The 24,292-nt window shown below is 42.6% G+C and overlaps 1 protein-coding gene across 1 annotated transcript; it reads left to right on the top strand.

Moving 5' to 3' along the window:
* Positions 1 to 1,244: 1,244 nt before the first annotated feature.
* Positions 1,245 to 22,598, top strand: TUBA8 (tubulin alpha 8). Its single transcript, XM_028121163.2, has 5 exons — positions 1,245 to 1,275; positions 13,398 to 13,620; positions 15,136 to 15,284; positions 16,745 to 17,425; positions 20,656 to 22,598. Exons 2-5 carry the CDS (start codon positions 13,593 to 13,595, stop codon positions 20,947 to 20,949), a joined length of 1,152 nt encoding a protein of 383 aa, XP_027976964.1. The 5' UTR covers positions 1,245 to 1,275; positions 13,398 to 13,592; the 3' UTR covers positions 20,950 to 22,598.
* The last annotated feature ends 1,694 nt before the right edge of the window (positions 22,599 to 24,292 follow it).

Raw genomic sequence — 24,292 nt, 5'->3', positions numbered from 1 at the left:
TTGCTGTATCCCCCACCCTAGACAGTATCTGACACATTGTAGGTACTCAATAAATATCAGTGAAATTGATTGAAAGGGTAAGTGCTCATGAGCTTTCAGAGATCCGGATCTCCCAGATGGCTCTCTCCCACCCCCAGCCTCTGCTGTGTCCGCGCCTGGCTCATGGACACTGACCCTTGGACAGCTCATCATGGGGTTGTTGATCTAACAACCACTCAACTTTGTTCCCTGGATTCTGTCTTGGCCTCTGTCCCAGGATTTCCAGGAAATCCAAACCCAGCTGTTCTCAGTCTTGTCTTTGCTATTCCTTACTGATCTCTGTAACTTTGTGAGGCTCTCGCTCCTCTGTGTGGCAGATATATGAATGGCCATATTGGGTCTGTTGTCAATCCTATGGCCACATAGCAGGTCTTTTTTTTAATGTAAATTTTAATTAGTGAACATACAGTACAATATTGATTTCTGGAATAGAATTCAGTGATTCATCATTTACATACAACACCAATGCTTATCACAGCAAGTGCCCTCTTTAATACACATCACTTGTCTAGCCCATGCCCCACCCACCTCCCTCCATCAACCCTCAGTTTGTTCTCTGTTGTTAAGTGTCTCTATGGTTTGTTTCCCTCTCTCCCTTTTTTCCTTTTCTTCTTCCCATATGTTCATCTATTTTGTTTCTTAAATTCTACATATGAGTGAGATCATATGATATTTGTCTTTCTCTGACTTATTTCAGCATAATACACTCTAGCTCCATCCATGTCATTGCAAATGGCAAGATTTCATTCTTTTAGATGATTGAGTAATTTTCCAATGTATATATACACCACATTTTCTTTATTCTTCAGTTGATGGACATTTGGGCTCTCTCCACAGTTTGGCTATTGTTGATAATGTTGCTATAAACATCGAGGTGCATGTACCCCTTCGAATCTGTGATTTTGTATCCTTTGAGTAAATACCTAGGATCAACTAGCTACTTTTGATGGTGAGGACAACACAACCCTTGCCTTTAAGGTGTTCCAATTTTGTAGGAATGTTTAAGCACATGCACACCCACACATATCTAGAATCCAAAGTGGAAAGTGATAAATGTAATGGAAGAAGTAATGGAATATGCTATGGGATTTGGAAGAGAAAGAAATATATAATTAGTAATAGTCATTATCCTTTATTGAGCATTTACCGTTATATGCTTGGGAGTTAGCTTAATCATGATTCTCATTTTTCAGGATCTTACATTATAAGACAGACAAAAATTCAACTCGTAATCTGGTAAGTACTGTATGTATCAGTGAGTAAAGTGTAGTACTTTGGTCAAAGCAGCTCTGTGTAGTAGCATCATGCAGAAAAGCCATTAATTTGCCTGGAGTGACTTGATGGTTGGTGGTCAGGTGCCTAAGAAAAGTGGGATGTGAGACTGGGTTTCATGTTTTAGCGGGGATTGATTGGCCTCTGCTGGGGAAAGTGGATGGATGTTTAATAATGTTGCCAACATCTGAAGTATAAAAAGAGGGGCTCTTACCAAGGCCAGATCCAGTTGCCCCCAGCCCTCTCCAACTAGAAAGTAGAGGAAATCTCTTGCCCTTCAACATCATTGTGGCTACCAAGAGGAGGCCCTATTATTGGACAAAGAGGAAGCCAGAACCCTTGTACCATTTAGTACATTTTGGGCTTAAAAATAGGAAGAGGGAGTGACGATAAATGGATCAAGAAAGAGATTTGAAAATAATGGTGGAGGAGTGATGTACACTGATAGAGCAGTAGAAAGAGAAACAGCTTAAGTATTGAGCACCTGTTGTGTACCAGGAGCTTTATGGCTTTATATATGTTATCTCAGTTAACTCTCCAGTGACCACATAGGCTTTGATGGAAGTAGAAACAGGTTACTAGAGCAGAGGCTCAGCAACTTGCTTTTAAGCACAGGCAGGTAAGAAACAGAGCTGAGCTTGCAAGCCTGCTCCTAGCAGTGAGCCTTGCACTCTCCTGGGTTTAGGGTGACTGCAGTCAACTAAACCCCAGTCAGGTGGCTAGTTTTTGGCAGCAAGAAGAGAATGAAAGTTTGGTCAGTGATGAACATTTTGTTTAGCAGCACTTTAACATTTCTTTCCTAAGCAGCTTTCCAGCTAATGGCCGATCACACAGAGTGTACAAGTGCGTTTTGCTAATAAATAGGACTGCCTCCCCCACCGAGCCACGGAAGCGCTAAGAACCCAACCGCGCAATTCCCAGCACAGCAGCGCCCAAGATGCCTGAGGGTGGACCCAGAGGCGGGGTGGGGCCACCTTGGCTGCCCGGGATTTGAGCCGGGGCTGGGCGGGGAGGAGCAATTGTGACCTGCCCGGGTCCCTCCCCTCCCTGGGCACTGTGATGCTGCAGGGCAGCTGCTGGCCTAGCATGTCTGTCCCCAGACCCCTCCCGGCCGGTGTGTCACAACAGCGGAGGCGGCTGTATCTAGAGCACTTGGGGTGGGCAGGCCCAGCTGGGAGGCAAGCCGGCGAGGAGAGCGGCCGCGATGGTGAGCCTTTCCAGGGCCCGGAGCTGGGGGCCGGGGATCTGGGGCGCGGGGCTGGCACCCAGCGGAGAGCCATATCTACGCGGGGGCTAATGGATTCATCGCTTTGGATCTGCAGAGCTTGAAGACTCTTGGGGTGTCAGTTCAGGGTCGAGGGGGTCCGTACCTTCTGGCGGAGGACACCCGTGCCCGTACCCTTTATAATATACATAAAGTAGAGACCTGAGGCGAATCGCCCCCCAAAGGGACCTAAGGGAGATTTGCGCACGCAGGTGATGAGAGGGAGGACTTGGGAAGCCGGCGCCGAAGAGGTGAGATTCTGAGGGATCCCCGGACAGGCAGCTCAGGGTCTAGAGTGGGGTAAGTAGGAGACAGTCCAGGGATTCCAGATGGGTGAGCTGGCCCCGGCGGCTGGGGGAGTGGGTGCAGTTAGGTCCCCAAATCCAATCAAATGTGAGAGAGCCCCAGAATGTGACAGAGGACTTAGGGCGTCACAGTCTCCCCACGCTTGAGGTCGTTTTCCTTTCTGGTCTCTGAACATTAGCTTGGGTTTGGGGGGCATTTAAAACTCGAGCACTCTCAGCTTCCCAGACACCTGGCACCCACGCCAACTCCCCAGTTTTTCCAGCTGTCGAAATGGGAAGGTCTTTGGCACACAGAAGTCTCCCTCCCGAAGGCAAGGGGACCTCAGACTTCTCTTTTTGTTTACTATCATGGTTAAGGCTCAGCGGCGACTCCTTTCTCCCTCCCCGAAATCTATCTCCTTTTGCAGTCGCAGATCTTAACTTGCTGGAGGGGGCCTCTAGAGGCCCTCTAGAATCCCCCCCCGCCCCCGCTCTCCCCCGGGAGCGGGTAAAATTGTTCCCGATCCACTTCCCTGAACGCCTGAAAACCCAGAATCTCCTTGTTCAGAGCCCTGGTATTTTGGTAGCAGGGAGGTGGATTGGGAGGGTTGGGTGGAGGAGGCGGACAGAATAAGCAAGTCTCCTAAGCCAAGGTCAGGTTCTCTGGGCACTCTTGCTCTAGGTGTCAGGTGACCGAGCAGGGTAGGCGAGAAAACTCTGCTCCTCCCCCAGCCTCTGCTCTGTTTGGAAAGTGCCCAGGGCCTCTAGCTCTGGCTCCAGCCCTGTTTCTAGCTAGAGGTCTGTCCAGCAGCCTCTGTCTCTGGAGCATGCTCACAGACCCACCTGGGAGCTTGAAGAACTTGGGGGATATTGGTGATAGTGGCCAAAGGAATACACTCCTGTCCGGATGTGAGGCCATAGAAGAAGCCCAGAGAAGAATTTTGACTCCTGGCTCGGCATCTAGCTTCAAGAATGTCGATTAACCTCTCTGGACTGGTTTTCTCATCTACAGAATGAAGAGGGTTATGGTTACAATTTCTAAGGCTCCACCTAGCTTTACTATTTTAAACTTCTTATTGTAGAGAATTTCAAACATATACAAAAGGGGAGAGAATGATATAATGAACCCCAGTATATGCCTCATCCAATTTCAACAATTATCTACTTAGGACAAGTCTTGCTTCATTTATTCCCCTTTCCCTTACTTCCTATTATTCTGAAGCAAATCCTAGGCAGCATACTCAGAATTTGGTATTTAATATTTATAATATCTAGAATGTAGTGCTCTATAATTTTCAAAGTGTTTTCTCTTGCATGTTTTAATTTTGACCTGAATGCCATAGTGACTCTCAGAGTAGAGCCTAAAGGAGGCTTACAAGGGAGTCAATGATGGTAGTCTAGCCCTCTGAGCAAACTTTGATATATATTCAATAGGCAAGTTTCTGAAAATATCTGGTAAATAAAAATTTTAAACAGTAAAACCTTATTTTAAATGTGGCTGTTTAACTGAAAACCTGTGGTTGAATATTTTGAAAAGAGAATATCTTTTATTTATTTTGAAACTGAATTTTGTATAGCAGGTTGTGTTTAAAATATTTAGTTACATGGGCAGCACTCTCTTAATGGGAAAATATTTTTATTGGCCATTTCCTACTCATAGAACCTCTTTTTTTTATTTATAAGATTTTATTAATTTTTAATTTTTAATTTTTTTTAATTTTTTAATTTTTTTAATTTTTTTTCTTTGTGGGATTTTTTAAAAAAATTTTTATTGTTATGTTAATCACCATATATTACATAATTTGTTTTGGTGTAGTGTTCCATGATTCATTGTTTGTTCATAACACCCAGTGCTCCATGCAGAATGTGCCCTCTTTAACACCCATCACCAGGCTAACCCATCCCCCTACCCTCCTCCCCTCTAGAAACCTCAGTTTGTTTTTCAGAGTCCATCATCTCTCCTGGTTCGTCTCCCCCTCTGACTTACTCCCCTTCATTCTTCCTCTCCTGCTATCTTCTTCTTTTTCTTTTTTTTTCTTAAAATATGTTGCGTTATTTGTTTCAGAAGTACAGATCTGTGATTCAACAGTCTTACACAATTCACAGCGCTCACCGTAGCACATATCTTCCCCAATGTCTATCACCCAGCCACCCCATCCCTCCCACCCCCGACCACTCCAGCAACCCTCAGTTTGTTCCTGAGATTAAGAATTCCTCATATCAGTGAGGTCATATGATACATGTCTTTCTCTGATTGACTTATTTCACTCAGCATAACACCCTCCAGTTCCATCCACGTCGTTGCAAATGGCAAGATCTCATTCCTTTTGATGGCTGCATAATATTCCATTGTGTATATATACCACATCTTCTTTATCCATTCATCTGTCAATGGACATCTTGGCTCTTTCCACAGTTTGGCTATTGTGGACATTGCTGCTATAAACATTGGGGTGCACGTACCCCTTCGGGTCCCTACATTTGTATCTTTGGGGTAAATACCCAGTAGTGCAATTGCTGGATCGAATGGTAGCTCTAATTTCAACTGTTTGAGGAACCTCCATACTGTTTTCCAGAGGGGTTGCACCAGCTTGCATTCCCACCAACAGTGTAGGAGGGTTCCCCTTTCTCCACATCCCCGCCAACATCTGTCATTCCCTGACTTGTTAATTTTTGCTATTCTGACTGGTGTGAGGTGGTATCTCATTGAGGTTTTGATTTGGATTTCCCTGATGCCGAGTGATGTTGAGCACTTTTTCATGTGCCTGTTGGCCATTTGGATGTCTTCTTTGGAAAAATGTCTGTTCATGTCTTCATGGAACCTCTTTTTAAAAATCTCTTGACCCATTCCTGAAAGGCTAGGATGACACATCTAATAAATGAAGACCCAAAGAATCCTACCCTTGCAGAAAGAACTTTACTTTAACAGGTTGTTTCAGGCAGCCATCCTCCAGGTTTCCCTTCCCTTGTTGGAGTTGGAGGGAAGGCTGCTTCTGTGTGAAGAAGAATTAGATTTAGCATTTCTATAGGTTCTGAGTAAGAAATGTATAACTAATCCTATAACTGAGCATTCCCATCTGCTCCCAGTGTCCTTCCAGTAAGCAGTTCTTCTGGGAACTGAGACTAGGACACCTTTGGAGAAAGTGGGATGGAGACTTCTGGCCAGGTGTCCCAAGCCAAGCCCATGTCAATGATACCAGGGCACAGAGAAAGTGTCTGGGTTTATGGGGAGGTGAGAACACCTGCAGCATAGCTTCCTTAACTGCATTCCTTCTGAGCCAGGGAGCACTGGTTCAGATGGGGATAGGCATGAAGTGGCAACAAAGAGCCTGTTTCCTCAAAAAAATAGAGGGGAGGGGAGAGTATTTGGGGGGGGCAAGAGGGACACTGCTTCTGTGTCTGCAGTCCTCTGCAAACTGCCCCCATGTAGGCAGGCGTGGCTGAGCTCTGCAGGGTCCATACTTATTTTCTGACCTCAGACCACTTCTGGAGTCACTGCTGCATCTGCCCTTACCATTACTAAGGACAGATTCCCCAGACGTTGTGGGGGTACATGCCTCCAAATAGCAGAGGAGCCCTGATGACCAGAACTTCCCTCGGCAGTGGCTAGAACACGGGTGCTGGCTAAATGAGGAGGAGTTTTCATAGGAAGCTTCCAGGCTCAGGTCAGGCCATGCGGAGCTAGAGGGCCACTGCTGTTGCTGAGTTTCCTTTCTGAGGGGGCTTCTGAGTGACCTTGAGAGGAAGATGAAAAGTTAAAAATAACTTCTGAGGGGGAAATAACTGGTGAATTCAGGACCCATGATGGGGGTGGGTGGACCCAACTGCTCCTTCCTTGGGGGCAGAAGTGGACCAACTGCTCCTTTTCCCTTTGGCCACCAAGGGACCAGTAACACTATCTGTGGCCGTTGTTGACATTTCCCCTGTCTGTGTCTTCCTGTTAGAATTTCTCCCACATAATGACCTGTGGAAGAATGGGGAAATAGACTAGGTGGTTATGCACCAGATTAAAACTCCTTAACTGTCTCTCACACTTGCCCCTGAGGTCAGCTAAAGCCTAAGGGCCTTCGGACACCAATGGGTCTCTTAGGCTGGGAGTCTATTTACCACACACCCCTGCCATTCCTAAAGGTGGTCTTATGTCATCCCTATTGCTGCCCTAAATGCAGTGCCTATAATCTGAGCCCCCTCTCTTGAGCTACTTTCACTCACTTAATTTCACTCACTTTCACTCACTTAATTTAGGTCAAGTTTTTGTTCTTGCTGTTTCTGGCTTGCTATCTTTTCTTTGTTCTGAGTGATTACAAATATGCTGTAATTGAAGGGTTTTGAGCAGAGATAATTCAAGCAATCTTTTATGTATCACATTTCTTCTTACTTTAGTTATTCCTCCATAACACTGTGGATCTACTTTTTATTTGCCATCTTTGACCTAGATCCTAAAATATAGGTGATTTATTAGCCCAACCTGACAACTAGACATAATTTGGTAATAATATGCTTCCTGAGAGCAACTGTGTGGCATTTGACCACAGGGAATGTGGACTGGTCTCAGGTTTTCACATGGCATATACTACTGTCTGTGTCAGTTCCTTTCCTAGATAATATGCCAGTTTTACGATACTTCAGACTGATTTTTGAAGCTACAAAACCTCCTTCTACAGAGGGTCCTAATTAGCTGATCTTAGTCCTCTGAGAGCAAAACAAAAGGGAATGACTAATATGAAGTAGAAATAATATAAGATTGATATAAGAAAAGGTTTCTTAAAGTGGAATTATAAAAGGACTGTAAGGTTCTAGAATTTCTTTTTTGATATTCTGCAAAACATAGGGTCCCCTCCCCATGGAAGATGAAGGTAGGTGGCACAGATGTCTCATCTGCTCTGCTTTTCATAAGCCTACACATCAGGAAAACTGTGCTGTTTGTGGGACTTGCCCTAAATTTTCCTGCCTCTTGTTCACATTGCTCCTAAGCTCAACTAAAATGATCATTTTGGCATGTTTAAATTCGTCAAGGTCGCTTCAAATATTCCTGTTCCAGGAAGCCAAGCCAGAGTTGTTTTTTTTCTCCTTTGAACTCCCATTGTGTCTTTGGCACTGGCTATTCTCTTGTTAAATAGATTATAAGACCCCTCAGTGCAGACTTTTCATTCTAATCATCCCTACATTTATTGAGCACCCACTACATTCAAGCATTGTACTTGATGCTGGCGATGCACTGAGTAAGCAAGAGTTCCTTGCCCTCATAGAACCTATTCTCTCTGCTCGGTAAGTCAGAAAATTGAACGAGCAACCATAATATGGTATGATAAATACAATGATAGGGAAGAAGAGGATTGTGGGAGCACATAGTAGGGCCCTGTGCTGGTTTGTGGTTTTCCAGACTTCCTGTAAGAAGTGACATTTAATGAATAGGATGAGTAGGAGTTAGCCTAGTACCTTTTGATACCTGCTTACACATAATAATACAATAAATATTTGTTGTAGGAATGAACGGAGTGGGTAACTCTTGTAGTTATACCAGCACTAGGTCTGTAAAGATATGTCATACTTTTCTTGAGGAAAGGAAACTCCTTTATTAGGTCTCTCCATCTCTCTCATTTTCACCTTCTGGATTGCTGGGCAGAGAGGTTCAGCAGCACACAGAGGACCCCCTTTACCTCACAGCATCCCTGGAGCACAGAAGTGGTCTGAGCTCTACTAGCCCAGATTCAAAGTGGAACTGAGAGAGAAAAAAATAGTGTGAGAGAGAAAACATGAACTCTGATTGGCTAGAGAGGGGAATCTGAAATCTGAGTTTGGAACAAATTTAGGACTTAAATATCCTCTGCTGGGTCAGCTGCTTCTATACTTCGGCCCCCTCCCTCTTCTTGTACACACCAGCCCTGAGAAACAGATTCCTGGTTCTATCAGAGAAGGATGACCCATTTTCAAAGAGGCTACCACCATAAGCCATTCTCAGTTTCTCTCTGCACTGGAGCTTTTTTCCATTTGGAGTTTTGCTATACAAGCTTGGCCTTGCTATATACACTCTCAGGCTTGCATTGATGTAGATGTGGGCATATCCCAGGACCCTGGAAATTCAGAGTGCAAGTGAGGCTGGAGGTTGTGTTGTATAAAGGGAAGAACTCAGGCTGAGGTCAGAAGACCTGGATTCCAGTCTGGGCTCTTGCTGCAGAGCTGTGAAATCTTGAATCTGTCCCTTTACCTTTCTGAGCCTCAGATTTTTCATCTGTAAAATGGGGAGGGAATCATACTTGGTGATCCATGAGGCCAGTCTGGTTCTAGTGTCCTAAACATTTACAGTTGACATAACATCCCTGGTTATGCCAGATGGATGACCCCTCTTCGGCATGAGGGGTGACCTCACAAGGCTATCAGCACTGGGTCTGCTCTGTGTTTATCTATGTAGAACTTCTAGGGAGGAAGATGGGGATGGTGATCCGGCAGTGACTGGAGAAGGCTAGCTCAGTGCCCTGACAAATTAGTTCTTAATATTGTTAGTTGAATAAATGACTAAGTGAAATGGGACAGGAAGAGCCTGGGCCCTGCAGGATAAGGTAATTATGGTGAGTGGAATCTTTACTCCCATTCTTCCTCTAGTTCCTTTCTTTAATTTTTTTCTTTTTAGTATGAAAAAATTTAAATATCTGGAATAGTACTATAATGCCACCCATACATATATAATCTAGATTTAATAATAATAATTATTTTTCTGCCATTTTTACTTTACCTGCTGTGTTTGTTGAAGTATTTTAAAGTAAAATACAGACATCATGGCATTTTGCCCCAAATGCTTTAGAAGTGACCCTCAAAAACTAATGATGTACTATATGTTGGCTAACTGAACATAATAAAAAAAAAGTGACTCTAAAAAATAAGGATATTGTCATACCTAACTATACTTTCATTATCATGCTTAACAAAATTAATCAATTTCTCTTTTTGTCCCCCAAATAATTTTGATTTTTTCAAACCAGAATTCAGGCAAAATGCACATACTACATGTGGATTTCTGTTTCTGGAGTTTCTTTTGATATGGAACAATCTCTCCTATTATCTTTATTTTTTATGACCTAAAAAGATTGTATCAGTTGCCCTGTAGAATGTTTCACCTTCTGGATTTATTTTTTTGTTTTCTCAATATGTCACTTATCACTCTGATCCTGGTGTTTTCTGTAATGTGGAAACTAAATTTAAAGTGTTTAATAGATTAAGGATGAGTTTTTTTGTTGTTTGTTTTGTTTTTGTTTTTTTTAGAGAGAGAGAGTGAGTGCATGCGCAAGACTGAGTGGGGCGGGGAGGGGCAGAAGGAGAGGGAGAGAGAGAATCCTAGGCAGGCTTCAGGCCCAGTGCAGAGCCCGATGCAGGGCTCAGTCTCACAACCCTGAGATCATGACTTGAGCCAAAATCAAGAGTTGGACACTTGACCAACTGAGCCACCTGGGCATCCCAAGGCTAAGTACAAGAATTCTTCATGGGTGGTGTTCTGTATGTCATGTTGTATCACATAAGGAGGTTCTTAATGTCTGGTTTTCTCACTATCAGTACTGTTAAGATTGTTCCCAGTGTTTGGCTAGTAACTGTTGTGGTTACTTTTCCCCTCGTAACCTGTAAGTAACAGTGATTTTTTGGCGCTATTTGAATATCCATTTCTTTTCCCATCAACCTTTCACTTAATGGTGTTGGCATCTTTGACCAAATCAATTATGTAATTAAGAACTGTAATATGGCAACATTTCTTAATATATCATTTCTTGTACATTTATTAGCTGACATTCTTCAGTTTAAAAAGAGAGCTTTCCCTCATCAACAGTGCTGTTTGTGGACAAATGAGTTTTGTTTTCTTTTCTTAATAACACTAAGGAGTTGTGGATTTTTATATACATCCTGTTGCAATCAAGTACCATTCTTCTTCTTTTTGATGCTCAGACTGTCTCATCTTTGGCAGTGGGAGCTTCTTCAAGTTGGTTTCTGAGATCTTTTGACATCATCCCAGTCTGTGTTAGCTTCTGTGCTTTCAGGCACCATAAGATGTTCCAGGCTCATCTTGTATATTCCTTGCCCCACACCTAGAACTCTTCATTTCTCCCAGGAGCCCTGGTTCCTGTTAGTGGGGAATGGTATTGAGGGAATCTTCCTTTTCTCTTGATTGGTGTAGCTGCTTTTGGGTTTTGGAAGCATCTATGAACGTATCAGTTATTTCTGAGCCCCTTTTATACTTCCAATTACTCTAAATTAGTTTAACAGGGAAAATAGCTCTTCCTAAGGGGTGTGTATGTGTGTGTGTGAGAGAGAGAGAGAGAGAGAGAGAGTTTGTGAAGACTGGCATATTTATCAGTGTGTGTGAGATTAAAGGGGATATCAAAAGAGGCTGATATCATTAATATCACCATATTGGTAGTTTTCTGGTGCAAAAGAGCCTTTACTCTTCCTCCTATGACCTTCAATCTTTCTGAAATATCCCTGCATTCTTGCTGAAAAAGAGTGTTCCAGAAGGAAGGGCTGACGAGTGCAAATAGCACCACAGATAGGCCTGGAGGATAGTTGGGGTGTGGTGGTTGTTGGTGCAGAGGTGCAAGGTTCCAAGGACTGAGGGTCAGGGCCACAGAAGATGCTGTCACCTAGAAGGTGATACATAGGATCAGACTTTTTTTTTTTTTTTTAGGTCTCTCCAAAGTCCCATCAGCTTTAGATACCTCTTTAGGAAGCCATGGCTACCTGGATGTGAAAGATGTGGACTGATTGATAACACGCTGGTTGTGGGGTGGTTCCTGGGTGTAGGACACTTTTTTAAAGTCTGAATTAAGACCTAAGGTGAAGGCAGAAAATAGACTTCACAGTAAAGGTGAGTAGAATGGGGACCTGGAGTCTCTAACTTTCCACCTGTGTTTCTGGGTGGAGAACCTACAAGGTAGTATCATAATGAAAATGATAACGGTAAGGGCAAAAACAACTATAATCATGGCTAACTCATTATTTTCATATGAGGCGAAGTTAGTTAACTCAGCCAAGGTCACACAGCACAGCAAGTAAATGGAGAAGGCGAGATTTAAACCCTGGGGTGTGGACAACTTTGTGAGTGAAGCCTTTCTTTGGCCACCAGAGTCATGGAAATATAGCTGGGTTGTATTCCCAGATAGGGCTACTTTTGTTACTGGCTGCTGTGAACACCTGTGCCCTATGATCCCCAAGGCAAGGGCATAGAGACAGGTGTAGGGTAGGTGCTCAGTTCTAAAACTAAATTAGGGAGTAATGGGTCCTGGCACCTCTGGCTCTTTGAGGTGTTATTTGGGGCAGCTGCCCTGTTCCCATGCCCAGAGAACCTCCGAGTTCCCTCTGACTCCGTGTGTTTCAATGCCCAGCCAAATTCTCTGGAGGCTCTTCTTCTGGCTTGGGTTACCTAGCTGGAAAATGCCAGGTCAGGTCATGGATAAGAATAGAACCCATGGATGAAGCACATGCTTCCCGGCTGGGCTCTAGCAGGCATCACAGGCACAGAGCCATGTGTGCTGGCCACTGCTTCCTCACAGGTGGGATATATGGAGGTGATGCGGCCATGCTTTCTGGTAAAACCCCAGCTTTTGTTATTACACACACACACTCTCTCTCTCTTTCTCTCTCATACACACACACACACACACACACACACACACACTCATTCTCATCCTCAACTATTAGTATTATGACCAATCAGGTAATTGTGGCTTCATACCAGAGTAACAAAGAGGTAAGGACCCTCAAAGGTCAGCTTTAATATGTGGCCTGACAGAGGCAAAGGAGCAGATTATGGTGGCTACAAAGAAATTTTCCAACTTCAGGAAGAGCCTAATTTATACATTCCCACTTCTCCTTTGCTGATGTAACAATCCTTTCTTCTTCCTACATTTGTAACCAGAATACTAAAGACATCCATGACACCTACTTACAAAGTATTTTCCTTCCATGAGTGTTTATCTGCTCTATGATATTCTGAGCGTGTGAGCATGTGTGTGTGCGTGTGTGTGCGTGTGCATGCATGAGAGAGAGAGGGGGAAAGGGAGGGAGGGAAAGAGAGAAAGAGAGGGAGAAAGAGAGAGATTGAGAGGGGCTGTTGTCTAGGAAGGTCAGAGTTTAGGCATGAATATGAATGCTGCCTAATGCTGAATATGTATGGTAGTGAATTTATGGACAGTTTCTGCTGTTATCCTTTGTTCACCCTTTGACCTCCTTCATCAGTACAGGAATTTCATGGTTTGGACTTAGCCCCTTGTTTTATCAGTATAGCTGTCCTCTTTTTCCTTTTCTTGACACAAAGGATTAACCTTGGGAAACAACTTTTAGAGCAAGCCTCAGAGCCAAGTCTCAGTCCAGATGCAGTGGCCCCCAGACACCCGACACCTCAGACACCATTTGGTTTTATATGGCGTGGTTGTAGGGACGGATATCCTGCGAGTTGAATGACAGGGAGAGACAAGTCCTCAGATGTGCAGGATATAGCATAAGGGCATGACGAAGGCCTAGGACTCTCTGACCTTGATTCTGCACTCTCCTCACAGCGGGAGTGCATATCAGTCCACGTGGGTCAAGCAGGAGTTCAGATTGGCAATGCCTGCTGGGAGCTCTTCTGTCTGGAACACGGCATCCAGGCGGATGGCACCTTTAGTGTCCAGGCCAGCAAGGTCAACGACGATGACTCATTCACCACCTTTTTCAGTGAGACTGGCAATGGGAAACATGTGCCTCGGGCTGTCATGGTAGATCTGGAGCCTACTGTAGTAGGTGAGTATGGGCTAGGATCCTTTCCACAGAAAACAACACGAAGCTGCAGAGCCTTTGGTCCATAATAGCTAAGGAAGCAGAATCTCTAATTGGAAGGGGGGGGTGGCTCAGCTAGAACCTCCCCACCCACACTTATTTCTGTTAGTTTCTTGAAATCTCCACAGTCTGGGGGTGTCTTACAATAGGAATCACAGATCTCTGTTCCCCCATTGTAGCTGTAACCTATGCCGAACAAAATACTCTGTACTTAAACCCCTTAAACCTGCTGAGAAAGATCCAAATTGTCAAGATTCTTAACTGTATGCTAAGAGTAAAAAATAAAAATAATTTTAGGAATTATGAGAGGTCTCCAAATAGTCAATTTTCCAAAGTATAGGTTTCTGATTCTCTAATAATTACAGTCTTTTCTCATGGGTCTGGCATAACCTTGCATATCTTACAAAAAATGGAATAATAGCAGACACATTCTCTTACAGCCACAGGTTGCTGTAGTTCTAGAATGAACCTCTTCGGGATCCTAGAAAACAAGACTTCTGATTTGTGTTGAGACAGGGTTCTTGGTGCTTCACCTTTCCCTTGAGTCCCCCTCCCTGCCACCCTAACATCACTTCCCTTGGGTCTGACTCCTGGGTCAATCCGCAGCTCAACATCAGGATTTCCTTAGCTTCAAGGCTGGTTCACCAAGCAAGGGATGGGTAAGTTTCACAGAGATATCTGGGCTAATGTCTGTAATGCCTAAACACTAATTTCTAGGGGCAACAGGTACACAACCCTTGGATACTTTGTACAAATACAAATTGTGCAAATTACCCTCCCAGGCACTATGCAAATAGATGATTTCCCTGGGTGGGGGCGTAGAGGAACTCTGAAGAAAAGAACATGTAGTTGGGCCTTGATACATCTTGATCTGCCATATATCTACTTTGTGTGGACCCTTGGAGTTGAGCTGAATAGCCACCCTCTCTAGGGTTCCTGCTCTTCTAGAATCTGGAGCATAGCTCTGCTTCAAAGTCATTCTAAAATATCTCTAGTGCCTGACAGGTTAGGGGTGGGACAATTCCTGGGAAAGCAGATCACCTGGAATCTTTCTCTGTATCTCTAGAACATTTTAGTGCAAGTAAAATTGGGTTAAAATTTTGGGTAGACTTGCAGCATGAAAGAAAAAAAATAAAAAGGAAGACTGGAGGGGCCAAAGTGGAAGGAAAGAGGGGCAATCAACTTTGGTGTTTGGTGAACTTTGTGAACCTGATGCTTTTAAAAGTTCCTGCCAGCAGAGCAGGAAAGCTTCTCTTTGCCTACTTGAGTCACAGGCTTCTGGTTCTATTAGTGCCTATGTTACCCTGGAATTCTCTTAACCTTTTGCAGATTTATTATAGGGTTGTCTGGTTTTACCTCAGTGGAGTTTTACAGGCAGAGGAAATGGAGACCCAGAAAAGTATTATATGATATTTAATGAGGGACGCATCTCCTCTAGAAACAAGGTAGTAAGACCAGATGGTTTCTGTCTCTTGGTAGATGAAGTTCGGGCAGGAACCTACCGTCAGCTCTTCCATCCAGAGCAGTTGATCACAGGGAAGGAGGATGCAGCTAACAACTATGCCCGGGGCCACTACACAGTGGGCAAGGAGAGCATCGACCTGGTGCTGGACCGCATACGGAAGCTGGTAATTATTAACAAGGGTAGGGAATTGATGAGTCAGGCTAAAATGGACAGGCCTAAGCCTGAACAGAATCAGTGGAGGCACATGACCCCTGGCTACAGAATAGAGCTCCTAAGATTTGGGAATTTTTGCTTATGTTCTGTAAGAAGCATTCACAGTGATGATGCCCCTTCCTCTACCTGGACATCATGAACTACCCTACAGGCCAATGCCCTCCTAATTCTTACTGATACTCTATGGTAGTATCTGGGGGAAATTCCAGGTATAAGGAAGGCTAGCTCTTTGCTTGTTGGAAGAATAGGTTAACACAGAATTTAACTTGGAAGAGAAGAGGAAGAGATTATTGATACATTTGAGCACTTACAAATGCCATTACAAATGTCAATTAGATACGTTCCTTCACTTAATTCCCTTAATAATGATACAGAGAAAGAGAAAGTCATTTCCCTGTACTTTACAGATGAAGAAATTGAGGGCCAGGGTGGCTTAATAATTTAGCCTGGGTCACACAACTAGAAAGTGGCAGAGTTAGAATTTGAATCAGGTTGTTTTGTCTAGAAAGCTCTGAGTTGTAGGGTAGGCCACTTTATCTCTTTGAGCTTTCATTTCCTTATCTTTACAATGGAAATGGTTGGACTTGATCAGGGATTTTTGGGAGCTAAGGATGCCACATTTTTGTACATGTTCACTTTTTCTGTTTAGTGGAGGGCTTATAGGGGTTATCTGTCTCAAAGCTGTGTGTGGGCCCCTAAAGTTCAGAACCAGTATCATAGATCATACCCAGTGGGAAAATTTGTGACTGTATGAATTCCTTTAGTTCTGATAAGAGGTAACATTGAGTACTTACTATGTATCAAGTCCTTGCTCAGCATATCATGCTATCTCATTTGATAATCACAATAACTTGAGAGATGAGTATATTTTTTATTGCCTTACTGTAGTCAGGAAGAAACAGAAATCTGGAGAGTTTCAATAACTTGCTCAAGTTTTTACAACTGGGAAATGACAAAATTGATACTAAAACTCAGGTTCTCTGACTCCATTTATATTTCTGAAATTGGTACCCTGAGCCACTTTTCAAGACTCCTTTCAGCAGCTCCCACAAAACCAATGAGAAGGCAGGGAAAATGGGCAAGGAGTTGGGGTTCTCAAAGGGCAAAGTTATTAATCATTGTGGTTCTGAAACTCTTATTCCTGGTTCAACCAAGCCACTGGGCTGGAAACTTGCATGTACCTAGTGGCACGTACCTGTGCTGTTTGCCACCCTATATATTTTAGCTAGTCCTCTCAAGATCAACCCAACTCCTTTTATCTTACTTCTTCAAGGCTGTTTTGATTTTACCTACATAAAAATGTTGAGGAATAGAGTGGGGAAGATAGAGAGGATTGCCTGCCTTTGTTGACATGAGGGTATTCTTGTAAACTTGTCTTCATCATTTCTTCTCATGCTCTGCTCTCCCCAGACAGATGCCTGCTCTGGCTTGCAGGGCTTTCTGATCTTCCACAGTTTTGGTGGGGGCACTGGCTCTGGCTTTACTTCTCTGCTGATGGAACGGCTCTCCCTGGATTATGGCAAGAAGTCCAAGCTAGAGTTTGCTATCTACCCAGCCCCTCAGGTCTCCACTGCAGTGGTGGAGCCCTACAACTCCATTCTGACCACTCACACCACACTGGAACATTCAGATTGTGCTTTTATGGTGGATAATGAAGCTATCTATGACATCTGCCGCAGGAACCTAGATATCGAGCGCCCCACCTATACCAATCTCAACCGCCTCATCAGCCAGATTGTGTCTTCCATCACTGCCTCTCTCCGCTTTGATGGGGCCCTTAATGTGGACCTCACTGAGTTCCAGACCAACCTGGTGCCCTACCCCCGCATCCACTTCCCACTGGTCACTTATGCACCCATTATATCTGCTGAGAAAGCCTATCATGAACAACTCTCCGTGGCTGAGATAACCAGCTCCTGCTTTGAGCCCAACAGTCAGATGGTGAAATGTGACCCAAGACATGGGAAGTACATGGCCTGCTGCATGCTCTACCGGGGGGACGTGGTGCCTAAGGATGTGAATGTTGCTATTGCTGCCATCAAAACCAAGAGGACTATTCAGTTTGTAGATTGGTGTCCCACAGGCTTTAAGGTGAGAGCTGATGACTTAGGGAGAAGAGAGACAAATAGAGAAGCAGAGGGAGATTACCAGGGATGGGGGAGGAAGATGTGTAAATTCCAGGGTCTTAGACATACAATTCCACGGGAGCTTCAGGCTTCATGGAATGATATGAGAGGAGGGCTTAAGACAAATATAACCGTAATTTCATTAGTTCATTCATTTTAGGTAAGGAGAGACTTTATTTGAAAGGATTATTGAAAGAAGCGGGAGGAGGACAATTGCAATACTCAGAGGGGCAATACTGCGGTAGGGAGAAGGCTCTTACTGCTCCTGAACCCTAACATCTGCAAGCATCTCAAAGGTCAGGAAGAAAAGGGCTTTTCTCTAGTAAGGAGGACTGAACAGGCTGGAAAGAACCCATGCAGGCAAGTGGGATGAATAGGATGAATGAGTGGAGGTAGATGTAATCTGACAATAGATCAGAGAATGGAGTTAACCATATTAATTCAAGTTACCAGAGAGATATAATTCCCTCCTTTAACAAAAGATGTGTTCCTCTCCCAATTTATTTTGAAAAGTTAAATATTCATCCTGTAAGTCTTAACTAACTTAGAGTGAGGATAAGAAATTTTATGGTTACTATAGGATTATGAGTCACTTGTTCTGTGATGCCCTGACATTTTCCATTAACCAGGAGTAAGAAGAAGCTGAGGAAGCCTGTTGTAGATCAGGTGTCCGCAATCTGGAAAATGCCAGACTCTGAGGGTTAGTGGGTAGGTACAATAGCCAGGGAAAACCCATGGATCTCAGGACTAGTGAATGTTGAATGTTAGAAGTCACTCCTTTGAGTTGCACTGGCAAGACATACAGCTGGCTCTGTGCATGTGAACTGTTTGACCACTTTGTCCTGTGTTCCCATGGTCTTTAATCAGATTCCATTATCAAAATAATTACCATCATTTACATTAATTAGTAACCCCCAGCCATGCCTTTAATAGTTCAGAGGTTCACTCAGCACCAGGGGTGGTTATACCAGTTGCTAGATATACAGAGATGAGCATGTCTGTTTTTCCCTGATGGTGCTTACAAAAACAAGGCATCATGTGCCAGTCTCTTGACTGACCTATTTGCATATGAGGCTTTGACCTAGCTGATCTCCTTTTGTAGCATTTTCCCTCACTGCTATACTCCTAGCTATATACACAATCTTTCCCCCCTAGACTACACCTATTTTTATGGATCAGTTTTGGTCATTCATGTGAAAATTATCAAGATCTTCCAAAATATGGAGTCTTTTTAAATTTTTAAAATGGAGTGCTCACTTCAGCAGCACATATACTAAATTTTTAAAATGGAAACAACAAAACAAGCTAGTAGCAAAATGAATAGGAAAAAAGAAAAAAATGAGATGTGAGGGTGGTGGGGAAGTTAACAAAAAGGAGATGCCCCGCATTCTCTCTCTTCTATTTTAAGCTGAAGTTTGGGGATTATGTCCAGAAAGATGGGTAGGGCCAGCATCTTTAGCTGCTTTTTGGAAAAGCTTATGTTTGTTGAACTTCATCCTCTCACATCCTCCCCAAGGGAGTTTGTCCCTATTTGACTCAGTTGAAGGGATAAAGTTTTTTGCTGGTCAGGGTCAGATCTAGCAAAATATGTGATACAGCAAAGTTTATATTCATTGCCCATCCCATTCTCATTTTTGGTCCTTTGCCCCTGTCACAGCCTCACCTCTACCACTAAGATACTACTTTTGTCTAAGAGGAATGATAGATGATTGTGAATTCATTTAATGGGCTACAGACTTGGCTACATAGCCTGCTGTAACTCCTACCTACATCTCAAGAGAACACGCATTTTAAAGCTATGAAATTAAGAGGCTGACAAATAAGGCATGATGACCTGGGTAGGAGAGTATTTTTTGGATAGTACTGTGGTTCTCAGTGTCCCATAAATATTATCACAGTTTGTTACCTTCAACTTCTTCCAGTTTTCTGGGATTGGCTTTGGTTTGGGATATGTGTATGGGGAGAAGGGAGATTTCTCAGTGCCCCTAACATCAGATTGGGCTAGGGTTAGCTTAGAGGACCCTGCCATGCTACCATATCTTGGGAAGTTGACTTGTCCAGGCAAGAGTTTTAATTAACTTTCTTTGATTGAAGTCCTTGCTTTTCTTCTGACAAGCCTCACTCCCCTGAGACATGGGGCCAGGTTAACACTAACACCATTGCCAGGACCTTTTGGATTTTTAAATTTATTGCTCTGGATTATCTCCATGATTTTTTTTTTTAAATTTAAATTCAATTAGCCAAGGTATAGTACATCATTAGTTTTTGATATAATGTTCAATGATTCATTAGCTGAATATAACACCCATGCTTATCATATCACGTGCCCTCTTTAATTCTCATCACCCAGTTACCCCATCCCCCCACCCCCCTCCCTGATCTTTAAACAGCCCTCTGTCCTTGGCAGAGAAATTTCCCTAAATTTGTTGACAGTATAACTAAGAAACTTTAGATGACCATGTGGAAAAGAGTAAACTTCAAGTCTAGAAATTAATTTGCCTATAAAGGAGATCTATTTCCCTTTTCAAGATAAACATGTTGTGTACACCCCTCTTAATAATAATCTCATTCATTACCCTCATTTGTCTACTTGAATCTCCCCCACTAACATTTCTACCTATTACCAGCTCTGTTCTCCTTCTTTTCTTTTCTTAAAAGATTTTATTTATTTATTTATTTGTTGGGGTGGTGGGGGGGAGAGAGAGAAAGAGCTCACAAGCAGGGGAGTGGCAGGCAGAGGGAGAAGTAGGCTTCCCACTGAGCAAGGAGCCTGACTTGGGACTCGATCCCAGGACCCTGGGGTCATGACCTGAGCCAAAGACAGACACTTAACTGACTGAGCCACCCAGGCATCCCTGTTCTCCTCCTTTTCTTTTGCAGTTTTTATTTTTTCTTCCAAGTTTTTATTTAAATTCCAGCTAGTCTTTTGCAGTCTTTAGATTTTATAACCCTTCCCTTGAATTTGCCTGCACCCAGTTCTACTCACTTTTAATTTCTCTTCAACACTCACTTCTCTCTACCTGTCTGTTTCTCAAACCTTTTGGTTCCTTCTTTTCACATCTAGGCTTGCTCCCATTCCCACCCCATGACTGTGTCTTGCTACCACACCATGTTACCAAGATAACCCCATCTTGAGTTATCCTTTGGCTGCTCTGCATTTTCTTTTCTTGCTCCTCTTCTTTCTCTGTTCCTCAGGTGGGCATCAACTATCAGCCACCCACCGTGGTGCCAGGAGGGGACCTGGCCAAAGTTCAGCGGGCTGTTTGCATGCTGAGCAACACTACTGCAATTGCGGAGGCCTGGGCCCGCCTGGACCACAAGTTTGACCTCATGTACGCCAAGCGGGCCTTTGTGCATTGGTATGTTGGAGAGGGAATGGAAGAAGGAGAATTTTCTGAGGCCAGGGAGGACCTGGCTGCTCTGGAGAAGGATTATGAAGAAGTGGGGACTGATTCATTTGAAGAAGAAAATGAAGGGGAGGAGTTTTAAATATAACACTTTCCCCTTGGCTGTGTCTCTTTATTTATGCTTCTCCACTCAAAGCACGTTTAACTATTCCAAGAGTAACAGACTATACTCCTAAGCCCAGCCTAATTTCTGTTTTCCATTGGAAGAGGTATCTAACACCAGTGCCTGTGGGTGACTGGGCCAAAAATGGATGCTGAACTGTTCAGACCCTCCCTTGGGTAAAAGCAGCTTTGTGTCACTAAAAAAAAAAAAAAAAAAAAAAAAAATGAGAGTCACTGTCTCTAGTTAGGGTGAAGCCAGGTTACATGTTGTGAAGAGACCTAATCAGGATTTTAAATTCTGGATTAGTCTGGGCCCACCCCAAAATGTAGCCTGTTGGCTATGGAAAGATCTGGGAAGATTGAAGGAAGGAAGGAAATGGACACTGTTAGAGAGTGAGAAACAAGACAGACACATTTCCTGCCCTTGTAAAAACACAAATAAATGAACGAGATAATTCAGGTAGGATTAACTAATATGAAGTAAAAAAAAAAAAACCATGATGAGGGAAAGTGTTTGGGGGAATGCTCCTTTAGACTGGGTGGTCAGAAAAAGCCTCATGGAAACCTGAATGACAGGAGAGAGCCATCATGTGAAGTTCTGGAGTTAGAGAATGCTGGACATAGAACAAAACACAGATGTGGGAACAAGCTTATGTCCGAAGAACATAAAGGAGGTCAATGTGCCTAGAGGATGGTGTGAGATGGAGGTGAGATCCCAGAGCCAAGCTGGGGCCAGAGCATACAGACCATGGCAAGGAGTTTAGATTTTTCTCTAAGTGAAAAACATTTGGAAGGTTTTAAGCAGGATATACCATACTTTATATGTGTACATACCTTATCTCTAATCCTCCCAACAATCTCAAATGGATATTCTGCTCATTTTATAGATGAAGAAACTCGGGTTTACAGAGTTGATATGTTGCATATAGTAAGAAAGCTCAGATAACAGGGACTACCAATTCTATTCTTTTTTTTTTCTAATTTTTAAAAGATTTTATTTATTTATTTGAGAGAGAGAATGAGAGAGAAAGAGCACATGAGAGGGGGAGGGTCAGAGGGAGAAGCGGACTCCCCGCTGAGCAGGGAGCCTGATGCGGGACTCGATCCCGGGACTCCAGGATCATGACCTGAGCCAAAGGCGGTTGCTTAACCAACTGAGCCACCCAGGCGCCCCTACTGATTCTATTCGTCTACCTGCACTGTTTGTATGCCTTGGTATCTGTGCTCAGGTTTCAACTGTTGCTTCATAGAATGATGGATGGAGGAGAAACAAAAGTCTATAACATTTACAAAAGAGAGGATGAGTTAATGCATCTCTTCCCTGAAGCTGGCAGCTCTGGTAGGATTTTAGGAAAATCAAAAAGCTGTTCTTATGCAACTACTATTGGTAAGTTACCCAGGGTTGGGACCACAGTAGGTCCCTGTGTATTAAATGTACATCTTGTTAATTGTTGATTTTCCCTAATTTATATTGTATATTCCTTAGTAGCCCTGAGAAAAATAGAATAAAATGTTCCAAGAAAAGGAAGGTTAGGTAAGAAGTAATGCTAATCACTTCTAGAGGATTGTCTTCAGAGAGACCATACTTTCTTGCTCTTCTATGAAGGAGATCATGGTAAAAAAAAAAAAAAAAAAGGAGGTCCAGATCTGCTGTCCATTGTGACCTCCCTTATCTGAGGATCATTCCTGCACCAAGTCCCATAGGTATCTGCATACACAAATTTATTAGAGAATTGTATTAGAGAATTAGGGTCAGGAACTCAGGAAGGGGCATATTCTCTCTTGATGCAAGTTGAGAGACCTACCCATGGGATTTCAGGTAAGCCTCAAAACTTCCTGGATGTATAACTATGACCTAATTAGGGAGAAAATAACACATCCCCAAGGCCAGGGTTTAGGTCTGTGGTAAATCACTCACGGTGTGTTCCTTTCCTTTAGAGTTATGTGAATTGTACTGAAAGCTAATGCATTCAGGTAAGGGAAAATAGAAGAATAATAGTTGGAAATGAAGAAGTAAAACTATTTCTATTTGTAGATGATATGATGGTACATTTAGAAAACCTTATAAGACTAACTTAAACAAAATATGTCAGTATGGTAGCAGGGTATTAGTAGCCTTGATTTCACAAATACAATAATTGGTTAGTGGAGGAAGAAACTTCTGTTAAGAACAGAAACAAAAAGAGAAATACTTAGAAATAACAATTTAACTAGAAAGGTTTAGAAGCCTTTATGAGAAAACTTTAAACTCAAAGACACAAAAATAGCCTTGAACAAATTTAAAGACATTCCTTATTATTGGATAGTAACTGTCAACAAAATATATTATTCTCCCTAAGGTAATTTATAAATTTAATGTAATCCAATAAAAATGCCCATTTTATTTTTTTCCCATTACTTTTTCTTAAAAAACCTTTATTGTGAGATAATTAGGGATTCACAGGAAGTTGCAAAAATGATACAGAGAGGTTTACCCAGTTTCCTCCAACAATTATATTTTACATAATATCAAACTCAGGAAATTGACATTGATATCATTTGTGGGCATATCTTTATGCCATTTTATCACTTGTGTATATTTGTGTAACTACCACTCCAGTAGCCAAGACAAGAAACCCCTCTATCACTACAAAGATCTCTCTTCTGCTACCCCCTTCATTCCTACTCATCGTCTTCCCCCAACCCTTAAACACTGGCCATCACTAATTTGTTTCCCATCTCCATAGTTTTGTTACCTTGAAAATGTTGTACAGATGGAGTCACATAGTATATAAGTTTACCTCTATTTCTATCTAGTTCTTTAAGAGTTTTAAATCATAAATAAGAGTTGAATTTTGTTAGATGCCTTTTCTGCATCAGTTGATTTTGATCATGTGATTTTTTTTCTTTAGCCTGCTAATATGGTGGATTACATTGATTTTTGAATGTTGAACTGTCTTTGTATCCTTGGAATAAAACCTTACATGATCAAGGTGTATAATTCTTTTTATATATTGCTGAGTTCTATTTGCTAACATTTTGTGAAGAATTTTCACATCAGTATCCATAAAGAATATTGGTTTGCAGTTTTCTTTTCCTTTTTGCACTTTGATTTTGGTATCAGGGTACTATTACAGGGAAACCAACTGGGCCTGGAGATTTCTTTTTTGAATTGTAAAAATTAAAAGTTCAATTTCTTTGAAACTTATGGAGTTATTCAAACTATCTCATATTGGTGAGGTGTGGTAGTTTGTGCTTTTCAAAGAATTCTTCAGTTCAAATAAGTTGTCAAATTTATGTGTGTATTGTTGTTTATAGTATTCTCTTATGCTTTTATATCTGCA

Source organism: Eumetopias jubatus, unplaced genomic scaffold (genome assembly GCF_037043125.1).
Source record: "Eumetopias jubatus isolate StellerSeaLion01/CBP00866 unplaced genomic scaffold, mEumJub1_p1.0 scaffold_8, whole genome shotgun sequence".
NCBI classification, from domain to species: Eukaryota; Metazoa; Chordata; class Mammalia; order Carnivora; family Otariidae; genus Eumetopias; species Eumetopias jubatus.
Note: the sequence above shows the minus strand (reverse complement) of the source record. Positions and strands in the feature narration are given on the sequence as shown.